This window comes from Muntiacus reevesi, chromosome 18 (genome assembly GCF_963930625.1).
Source record: "Muntiacus reevesi chromosome 18, mMunRee1.1, whole genome shotgun sequence".
NCBI lineage: Eukaryota > Metazoa > Chordata > Mammalia > Artiodactyla > Cervidae > Muntiacus > Muntiacus reevesi.
The window spans coordinates 6,290,264-6,301,268 of record NC_089266.1 but is presented as its reverse complement, the minus strand read 5'-3'; the positions used below and the strand labels follow the sequence as shown (position 1 = coordinate 6,301,268).

The 11,005-nt window shown below is 48.3% G+C and overlaps 1 protein-coding gene across 2 annotated transcripts; it reads left to right on the top strand.

Annotated features, from left to right (window-relative positions):
* The first annotated feature begins 4,607 nt into the window (after positions 1–4,607).
* On the top strand, positions 4,608–10,480 carry LOC136149991 (CMRF35-like molecule 5). 2 transcript variants are annotated; one of them, XM_065910719.1, is made up of 4 exons: positions 4,608–4,732; positions 7,293–7,622; positions 8,962–9,031; positions 9,849–10,480. In XM_065910719.1, exons 1-4 carry the CDS (start codon positions 4,678–4,680, stop codon positions 10,069–10,071), a joined length of 678 nt encoding a protein of 225 aa, XP_065766791.1. In that variant the 5' UTR covers positions 4,608–4,677; the 3' UTR covers positions 10,072–10,480. The 2 variants fall into 2 exon arrangements, with proteins under 2 accessions (XP_065766791.1, XP_065766790.1); XM_065910718.1 differs by having other exon boundaries at positions 8,959–9,031.
* The last annotated feature ends 525 nt before the right edge of the window (positions 10,481–11,005 follow it).

Here is an 11,005-nt window from a genome sequence, read left to right as displayed (position 1 = left end):
TCATTTATGATTAAAACTCTCCAGAAAGCAGGAATAGAAGGAACATACCTCAACATAATAAAAGCTATATATGACAAATCCACAGCAAGCATCACCCTCAATGGTGAAAAATTGAAAGCATTTCCCCTGAAATCAGGAACAAGACAAGGGTGCCCACTCTCACCACTACTATTCAACATAGTTTTGGAAGTTTTGGCCACAGCAATCAGAGCAGAAAAAGAAGTAAAAGGAATCCAGATAGGAAAAGAAGAAGTGAAACTCTCGCTGTTTGCAGATGACATGATCCTCTACATAGAAAACCCTAAAGACTCTACCAGAAAATTACTAGAGCTAATCAATGAATATAGTAAAGTTGCAGGATATAAAATTAATACACAGAAATCCCTTGCATTCCTATACACTAACCATGAAAAAACAGAAAGAGAAATTAAGGAAACAATTCCATTCACCATTGCAACAAAAAGAATAAAATACTTAGGAGTATATCTACCTAAAGAAACAAAAGATCTATACATAGAAAACTATAAAACACTGATGAAAGAAATCAAAGAGGACACAAACAGATGGAGAAACATACCGTGTTCATGGATTGGAAGAATCAATATTGTCAAAATGGCTATTCTACCCAAAGCAATCTATAGATTCAATGCAATCCCTCTCAAGCTATGAACAGTATTTTTCACAGAACTAGAACAAATAATTTCACAATTTGTATGGAAATAAAAAAAAAACCTCAAATAGCCAAAGTAATCTTGAGAAAGAAGAATGGAACTGGAGGAACCAGTCTGCCTAACTTCAGACTCTACTACAAAGCCACAGTCATCAAGACAGTATGGTACTGGCACAAAGACAGAAATATAGATCAATGGAACAGAATAGAAAGCCCAGAGATAAATCCACGAACCTATGGACACCTTATCTTTGACAAAGGAGGCAAGGATATACAATGGAAAAAAGACAACCTCTTTAACAAGTGGTGTTGGGAAAACTGGTCAACCACTTGTAAAAGAATGAAACTAGAACACTTTCTAACACCATACACAAAAATAAACTCAAAATGGATTAAAGATCTAAATGTAAGACCAGAAACTATAAAACTCCTAGAGGAGAACATAGGCAAAACACTCTCCGACATAAATCACAGCAGGATCCTCTATGACCCACCTCCCAGAATATTGGAAATAAAAGCAAAAATAAATAAATGGGACCTAATGAAACTTAAAAGCTTTTGCACAACAAAGGAAACTATAAGCAAGGTGAAAAGACAGCCCTCAGATTGGGAGAAAATAATAGCAAATGAAGCAACAGACAAAGGATTAATCTCAAAACTATACAAGCAACTCCTGAAGCTCAATTCCAGAAAAATAAACAACCCAATCAAAAAATGGGCCAAAGAACTAAACAGACATTTCTCCAAAGAAGACATACAGATGGCTAACAAACACATGAAAAGATGCTCAACATCACTCATTATCAGAGAAATGCAAATCAAAACCACAATGAGGTACCATTACACACCAGTCAGGATGGCTGCTATCCAAAAGTCTACAAGCAACAAATGCTGGAGAGGGTGTGGAGAAAAGGGAACCCTCTTACACTGTTGGTGGGAATGCAAACTAGTACAGCCACTATGGAAAACATTGTGTGGAGATTTCTTTAAAAACTGGAAATAGAACTGCCATATGACCCAGCAATACCACTTCTGGGCATACACACTGAGGAAACCAGATCTGAAAGAGACACGTGCACCCCAATGTTCATCACAGCACTGTTTATAATAGCCAGGACATGGAAGCAACCTAGATGTCCATTAGCAGACGAATGGATAAGGAAGCTGTGGTACATATACACCATGGAATATTACTCAGCTGTTAAAAAGAATTCATTTGAATCAGTTCTAATGAGATGGATGAAACTGGAGCCCATTATACAGAGTGAAGTAAGCCAGAAAGATAAAGAACATTACAATATATTAACACATATATGGAATTTAGAAAGATGGTAATGATAACCCTATATGCAAAACAGAAAAAGAGACACAGAAATACAGAACAGACTTTTGAACTCTGTGGGAGAAGGCGAGGGTGGGATGTTTCGAAAGAACAGCATGTTTATTATCTATGGTGAAACAGATCACCAGCCCAGGTGGGATGCATGAGACAAGTGCTCGGGCCTGGTGCACTAGGAAGACCCAGAGGAATCGGGTGGAGAGGGAGGTGGGAGGGGGGATCGGGATGGGGAATACATGTAACTCCATGGCTGATTCAAGTCAATGTATGACAAAACCCACTGCAATGTTGTGAAGTAATTAGCCTCCAACTAATAAAAATAAATGAAAACAAATAAATAAAATAAAATAAAATATTCATTCCCATTGTGATTTATCACAGGATATTGCAGACAGTCCCCCGTGGTACACAGTAGGATCTTGCTGCTTATCCATCCACACGTAACAGCTCACGTCTGCTAATCCCAGACTCCGAGCCTTTCCCTTCCCTCCTCCCTCCCTCTTGGCAACCACAGGTCTGTTCTCTACCTCCGTGAGTCTCTTTCTCTTTGGTTGATATGTTCATTTATGCCATATTTGAGATTCCACATATAAATGATATCATATGGTGTTTGTCTTTGACTTTCTGAGTTACTGCACTTAGTAGGATATTCTCTAGTTGCACCTATGTTGATGAAAATGGTCAGTCGTGTCTGACTCTTGTGACCTCATGGACTGTAGCCCACCAGATTCTTCCATCCGTAGGAATCTCCACGCAAGAATACTAGAGTGGGTTGCCATTTCCTTCTCCAGAAAATGGCATTATTCATTCTTTCTTATGTCTTAGTAGTATTCCAGTGTGTATGTATGTGGATATATACACACCACTTCTTCCTCATCCATTCATCTGTTCATGGATGTTTAGGTTGTTTATATGTCTTGGTTATTGTGAATAGTGCTCCGATGAACATAGGGGTGCGTGCATCTTTTTAAATTAGTTTTGTCCAGGTCTATGCCCAGATGTAGGAGTGCTGGATCAAATCGTAATTCTATTTTTGGTCTTCTGAGGAACCTCCACACAATTTCCATAGTCGCTGCACCAACTTATATTCTCACTAACAGGGTAGGAGGGTTCCTTTTTCTCCACCCTCTCTCCAGCATTTGTTAAATGTAGACTTTCTAATGGTGGCCATTCTGACCAGTGTGAGGTGATATCTCAATGAAGTTTTTTATTTGCATTTCCCTACTAATTAGTGATGCTGAGCATCTTCTCATGCGCCTACGTAGAACAGCGGGATGTCTTTAGAGAAGTGGCTGAGACCTACTTTTAAGAGAAGTGGAATTTCAGCCAGGGTTAAATCCTCAGCCACAACCAGTGATTCAGGACACACGTTTCCTGGAGGGAAACAGAGGAGGCCCTGAGACCAGTGCACTTGAGCTCCTCACCACCTGCCCAGGTGCCCTGAACCCTCAGGGTGGGCAGAAGAGGTCTGACATTAGAAGACATTAGAAGACATTGGAAGACAGTGGATCCCCTGCCGCAGCTGAGAAAATGAATTCCTTTCGTTATGACCAGAGGGCTTGCTTCGGAGTGGATCTCAAGGCAGAGATCCCGGTGCCACCATGGAATCTCATGGTGACCGAGGAGGAGTCTGTCGACCTGGGGCTCACACACACACACACACACACACACACAGCCACACACACAGCATGGGGCACTCAGCACACTTGCCAAGCCTGGGGAGCTGGGCCCTGTTCACCTCTGGGTAGCTCTTAGCAGCACGGAAGCCACAAGACCACACATGACATGAGATAAACAGAACTGGCCAGGACAGAGTGAGAAAGAAGGGGTCAGAGGCTCAGAGAAACTCGCCTGCTAAAATATGACAGAGAAAAGGAGAGACAAAGAATCCGTCCAGAGAGGAGGGGGAGAGGGCGCAGGGGACACAAGGGGCCCCTGAGGGCAGTGGGGAGGGTCACCCAGGACACAGAAGAATAAACAGTGCCTGTGCAGGGCGGTGACCAGCAGCCAGGAGCCAGGGGGCAGGTGCACACGAGGGAGAGGAAGCCTAGGACAGAATGGGTGAAGGAAAAGGGGCTTCTCCTTTCTGATCCTCCCCCAGGGCGGCCTCTGCTCTGCAGTGACTCAGGACCTCAAAGGGAGCTGGCCCCAGGGAGGGGCAGGGGTCAGGCTCAAGGCAGGCAGGTGGTCTGAGATGCTGCCTGCAGGGAGGGAAGGGTGGGGCAGTTTCTCCAGCAAGGCTGGACCTGAGCCCTGAGCTCCGCCTTCTCCCCAAAGTGCAGACCCTGTTGAGTCCATTCCTGCCTCCGACCCCTGCTCTGGGATCCTCTCTCCTCAGCCACCACCAGCTCTTCCCTCTCCCCCCAGCAGCGATGTCTCGGCTTCTCGTGGGCACACTCGCCCGGATCCGGACCACTTGTTCTCCCCAGAGGCACAGAGGTCTGGACACAGCTCTCATCACGTGCTGCAATTCATCCTCTCAATCAATGACACTCCTTTCTCCTAATATGTAAAATGCAGAAGTAGGTGCTGAAGTGGGAAGTGAACCAGAGACAAGTGCAAAGGAGATTCAGGAAACGCCTTTCAAGTCTTGAGAGACATCAGGCATGTCCACTTCTGATCTGGGCTTTGGGTCCTTGAAGGGACTGAGAGTTCGTTAGCTCTGAGGATGGGAGGGAGGACCACGTGTCTGCTTCTGGCTCTGTTACTTCTCGTCATCCCAGGTGAGTGGGGCGGGGCTTCAGACCCTGGAGTGACTAAGACAGGAGATCCTGAGGGTCCTTCTTGGGGGAATGTGGCAGGAAACATGACAGGGTCTATTCATTCATCCAGACACTTACTTGTTAATCAAATATCACGTTTACTATTAACATCTCATAGGTTCTATGTTAGGTGCTGGGAAACAAGAAATCAAACCAAAACAAAGTGTCTCCCCCTTTAGGACAGTGTTTTTCAACCTTGGCCATTCTACACAAGCAGATGAATGAATGAAAACGGGAGTAATGAAGGAACCCACTCCTGAAGAGCTTTTTAAAGCTTTATTTCTGGCTGCACCGGGTCCTGGAGGTGCGCTGGCTTCTCATAGCAGTGGCTTCTCTGGTTGCAGAGCACAGGCTCCAAGGGGTGCAGTCTCCACAGCTGTGGTCAGGCAGAGCTGCCGCCTCACCCGTGGAATGGGGAATCTTCCTGGACCAGGATGGAACCCGTGCCCCTGCATTGGACCATCGGGGAAGTCCTTAAGGTTTTTATTGTGATTTTCCCCCCACTATTTTGTTCTTTTGGGCATCCCTGGTAGATCAGAGGGTAAAAAATTTGCCTGCAATGCAGGATATCCTCGTTTGACCCCTGGGTTGGGAAGATTCCTTGGAGAAGGTAATGGTAACCCACTCTGATATTTTTGCCTAGAGAATTCCATGGACAGACCATGGGGTGAAAAAGTGAGACTTGACTGAGCGATAACGTTTTTGCTTTATTTTGCTCTTTAGACATTTTCTGAGCACGTGGAAATGGTTCACTTCTGTTTTGTTAAAATTTCTGGCTTAGTTGAATTATATCCAGAGAACATATTCAGTGACTTCAGCCCTTGGAAAATTTCAGCGACCTATTTTATGGCAGATCTCTTTAATGGTCAAATTTTGTAAATATTCTCTATGTGCTTTAAAAGAAAGTGTTGTTTGAAGTTGTTAGATCGTGTTCCACATGCTTCTAGTTGCATCTCAAACTCATGCTGAACAATCATGCTGAATGTTTATTGACTGTAAAGAAGTGGTCAGCGTTTCTGTGAATGGGTTTGCACTTGCATGCATGCATGCTAAGTTGCTTCAGTCATGTGTGACTCCTTGTGACTCCATGGACAGTAGTTTCTAAGCTCTCTGTCCATTGGATTCTCCAGGCAAGAATACTGGAGTGGGTTTCCAAGCCCTCCTCCAGGGGATCTTCCTGACCCAGGGACAGAACTCTTGCCTCCTTCCGCTCCTACATTGCAGGCGGATTCTTTACCACTGAGTCACTGGGAACCTCCAGGTTTGCGTTGACTTCAGTAAATTTAAATTATTTTTAATGGAGGTCTGATTTAAGTTATTTCCAGCACTCTGAGTGCCTTTACGCAAGTTTCAGTTCATTTCAGTCACTCAGTCATGTCCAATTCTTTGCAACTCCGTGGACTGTAGCACGGCAGGCCTCCCTGTCCACCACCAACTCCTGGAGTTTAATCAAACTCGTGTCCATTGAGTCGGTGATGCCATCCAACCATCTCAACCTCTGTAATCCCATTCTCCTCACACCTTCAATCTTTCCTAGCATCAGGGTCTTTTCCAATGAGTCAGTCCTTCACTTTAGGTGGCCAAAGTATTGGAGTTTCAGCTTCAGCATCAGTCCTTCCAATTTATATGCAGGACTGACTTCTTTTAGGATGGACTGATTGGATCTCCTTGCAGTCCAAAGGACTCTCGAACATCTTCTTCAACAACACAGTTCAAAAGTATCAATTCTTCAGCACTGAGCTTTCTTTATAGTCCAACTCTCACATCCATACATGACTAGTGGAAAAACCATAGCCTTGACTAGACAGACCTAGACTGAAAATCATGAGCCAGTGAGTGCTGTCCTGTCCTTGCTGTTATAAGACAAAAGCACTTCTCCCAGGAATTTGGAGTGGAATTCACAATCCAGTGAACATAATGGGATGTGTCCTGTATGGAGTCCATAGCACATGGAGCCCCAGTAGCAACCACTGTTTTGGTCAGCTTCAAGGAGGCCCGTGCTGGCACATTTACTACATCATACCCAGTTTACTACAGCTTACCGGTTTACTACATCGTAACCAGTAGGAACAGCCTCCCCACAGACATGCTAAGGGGGTGTGTCAGCTGGACCTCCTGAGGTCATCAGTGCAGAGTCATCTTGTGTGGAAATGGGTCCCCTGGCCTTTCCTCCCCATCAGAGCAGAGTAACACAGGGATGGCTGCAAATGGACATGGCTGGAGTGGAAAGGCTTACTGGCTGCAGACAGGGAAAGTGGGGATAATTACAGGAAGCTACTCTTGCTCTGTGTCAATGTTTGTGCTTCTTCGAGATCTGCAGTTGTGCTTTTATGGGATTTTCCTGGTGGCTTTGGCTAGAATTCTGAAGGACAAAAGGTCCATCTTGTGGAAGGTGTATTCCTTCCTTGACTGTTTCTCTCTCCAGGAGGCCGTTGGGTCTGGTTGAACTATTTACAATGCAGGAGGCTGTGGCCCTGCCCCCAGGGCGGGAGGTGACAGGTGCATGGATTTGTATTTCCAGGCTCATCTGCCATCTCGGGTCCCAGAGCAGTGAGAGGTGTGGAGCAGGAATCACTGACTGTGTGGTGTCGATACGACCCGGGGTATGAGTCCTACGTGAAGTGGTGGTGCCGGGGGGCCGACAGGGGCAGCTGTCGGATAGTCGTTAAAACCACTGGATCAGAGAAGGAGGTGAAGAAGGGCCTTGTTTCCATCAAGGACAACTGGAAAGACCGCTCATTCACCGTGACCATGGAGAAGCTCAGGCTGAACGATTCAGACACTTACTGGTGTGGGATTGAGAGAAGTGGACCTGACCTGGGGTACCGAATAGAAGTGACCATTGACCCAGGTGAGAGTCTGTGTCCGTGTGGACGTGTCTCTTCAGGACCTGCTCTGACCAGGGACCCAGCTGGCCCTCAGAGGGAATGTCACGGGATGGGGGAGTCCTGAGGTCTCACGGAGCCCCGGCTGACCACCTGGCCTGGGAGGGGCAGGGCTTCCCCTCGACGCTCTCCTGGCTCCAGGGCCTCCTCCGGGAGGGGATCAGGCTTTCCCGGCACCTTGCTTTCCTCTGCACAGTCAGTGCCCGAGTCTGTTCCCAAGGAGATGAAGGTGGTGGTCCCAGTGTCAGCCCGTGGGCCAAGGGACCCTCCTCTGTGGCACCTGGAGCCCCCGATTCCTGCCAGTGCTTTCCTGGGACCCCTGCTGCCCTGGGGGTGTTCCTGCTCTTTCGGAATTCAGGCTTGGGTCTTCAGAGCTGCCATGCCCACCGCGTGGTCCATATCCCATCTCAGGGGAAAGACCCAGCCCAGTGGGGGATGCTGTGCTTAATTTCGGGGTCTGGAAAGGGCTTCACCGTCAGAAGGCTGCATTTCTGATGCATGAAACCCCATCAAGAGCCATTTACATGTTTGCGTTGAATGACACTCTTCTTAAATCCTTCTAAAAGGCAAACTCTCCTGGGCTTATCTGCTGAGGCACCTTGGTTTGACAGATTTTGTCTGTTGGGCTCTGCCTCTGCTGACTCTGGAACCGGGCAACCCCAGCTCACTGGGAACCTGTGGCAAAGAGGGGTGGGCACACAGTCAATAGGTCCCCTACACATACACCTGGGACCTGTGAGGCTCATTGTACTTGCAAAGCAGAGCAGGTTCGTCATCTCATTCAATCCTGACAACATTCCTGAGAGGAACTACCCCATCGTGGGAGCTTAATAACATCCTCCAAGTGCAGGCTCTTCCTGAACCTTGGGACTTTGCTCAGGGTTGGTCCTGACCTTTGACGTCGCAGAGCTCGGCTATGTCAGCGGCCTGGTAGCCCCCAGTCTACTCCCGTCCTTGAGGATAAGTAGATGGGGGAGGCACTGGCCGAGGCCCCGGCATAAGCAGCTGGAGCATTTGGATTCAGGTGCCCTCCAGCTGCCCTTGTCCTGAGGCGACCCTGGGCCCCTCTGACCTCCCTGGACCTGTGCCAGCCCCACTGCCTCTGAGGCTCTGAGTCTCCTGGAGGCCAGGGAGACATGAGCAGTCCGGGCTGTCTGCCCCTCCCTTGGCCCTGCTCCAGACTCCTCAGGGCAGGGCGGCCCCTGCTCCCCTAAACCCCATCCCCGAAACTCAGGGGCATGTTTAGGGCGGCGGGCGGGCGAGCAGGCAGAGTGCTGTGTAACCTGGTCTGTTGTCTTGCAGCAGAGTCGATCTCCACGTCTGCCACCTCCAATGCCAACATGCTCACGGCACCTGTTGCCCCGGAAGGGCACCCGTAAGTACCAGTTAGGGCTTTTGATCTTCATGAGATGCTTGATTCACTCATTTATCCAACAAATAAGCACTGAGTACACACTCCTGCCCATCCCTTTCTTCAAAAAATTTTTTATTTATTTTATTTTGGGGGGGATATGCTCGGTCTTCATGGCTGTGCATGGGCTTTCTAATGATTCCTGCATTGGCTTTGGCTTCTTTATCACTGGACCACCAGGGAAGCCTGCCCATCCCTGTTTTAGGAATACGAGGGGATATGAGGATTATCCAAATATGCAGCTGTCTGCCTTCCAGGTACTTATATTACATAATCAACGTACCAAACAGGGCTAAGTGATTGATTCATGACTTTATTTGAGAAATTTCTGTGACGAGTGAAGAATAAGGGATGATTCTTGTATTAGCTTGGCTGCCATGACAAAGTAACACAGGCCAGGTGGCTTACACAGCGTTCATTTCTCACAACTCTGGAGGCCAGGGTCTGCGGTCAAGGTGTCAGCGTATTTCCTTTCTTCCAAGGCCTCCCTCCTTAGCTGTGTAGACGGCCGTCTTCCTCACTGTGGCATCACGTGTTTCCCCTTTGTGTGTGTCTGTGTTCTAAGCTCTTCTCCTTCTGATGAGGGCACTAGTCCTTTCCTGCCCAGGAGAGCAGCAAGGGTCTGAATAGTGAGACATGAAGGAGAGTCTGGGGGTGAAGGCCGTTGTCACCCTGGGGTCCCGGGCTGGCCCTCATGTAGGTTATTGGAACCTGGGACCCGGGAGAGCTGGGAGGAGGGGGCCTGGGGGGCAACTCACTTCCTGTCCCCGTGTCCCCACAGGCCCCTGCTGGGCAGCGTCCACTTCCTGCTCCTCGTCTTCCTGAAGGTGCCCCTGTTCCTGGGCCTGCTGGGTGCCGTCCTCTGGGTCAATAGGCCTCTGAGGAGCTCGGGGGGGAAGCCCCAGGAAAACCAGCAGCCCCCATGCTCTTCAACATTGTCCAGAGAGAAAGACCCTCAAAGAGAAGAAAAAGGCATTTTTTCAGGCAATGACGGTCAGCAGTGACTGTGGTTCTTGAGGTAGCATGGCTCTCCTGCCTCAAGAATCAGTCCCCTAGTCCCTGGAAACCTGCTGCTGTGATGCTCGGGCCTGGATCCAGTTTCGCCCTTCCGTGCACAGCCTCTGACCTTCTTCATCCTGAGGCCTCCAACACAGGAGAAACTACAGGAAGGAATGCAAGAGCAGATGCCTTTTTCCTGGGCCTTGTTCCTTGGAGGACATACATGATCTCAAATCTGTGCCGCACACAATGTAAAACACTTGTCTTTGCATTGTATGCGGGGCAGGGCTTCAGCCAATCGGGGCTTTGAGATTCTCTGTGTGTGTGCTGGATCGTGTCCGACTCTTTGTGACCCCATGGGCTGTAGCCCACGAGGCTCCTCTGTCCGTGGATTCTCCAGACAAGAATACTGCAGTGGGTTGCCATTTCCTCTTCCAGGGGATCTTCCCAACCCAGGAGTTGATCCCGTGTCTCCTGCATCACCTGCATTTGCAGGTGAACCACTGAGTCACCTGGGAAATTCTAGACCCCAGGAAAGTAGAGAAGTGTGCAAAACAAAGATAGTATGCCAACTGCATGTGAAGATTTGAAGCTGTAAGTGGACAGAGGGACTTTGCTGGTGGTCCAGTGGGTGAGAATCCGCCGTGCAATGCAGGGGCTGTGGGTTTGATCCCTGGTTGGGGAACCAAGACCGTGCAGTGCAATGAAAGATTCTGCATGACTCAAGGAAGATCCCGGGGGCAATGCAGCCAAATAAAGTATTTTCTTAAAAAGTGGCAGAAGACTCTGGCGTCCCTGCCCTGATGTATTTTGTGTTTGTGTGAAATGAGATTCTAGTCCCAGCGCCATCCCTCACCACACCTGAAGATGAGAGCGACCTCACAGCCTCTCCTTGTCACCCTAAGTCCCCGCCCAGTCAATCTCTCCATTCTCTTCCCT

Excerpts from the sequence above, each read along its gene's own strand:
- LOC136149991 (XM_065910718.1), top strand. The coding sequence starts at position 4,678 with ATGGGAGGGAGGACCACGTGTCTGCTTCTGGCTCTGTTACTTCTCGTC. Across the intron at positions 4,733-7,292 it reads GTTACTTCTCGTCATCCCAG|GCTCATCTGCCATCTCGGGT; the intron begins GTGAGTGGGGCG and ends TTGTATTTCCAG. Across the intron at positions 9,032-9,848 it reads GTTGCCCCGGAAGGGCACCC|GCCCCTGCTGGGCAGCGTCC; the intron begins GTAAGTACCAGT and ends GTGTCCCCACAG.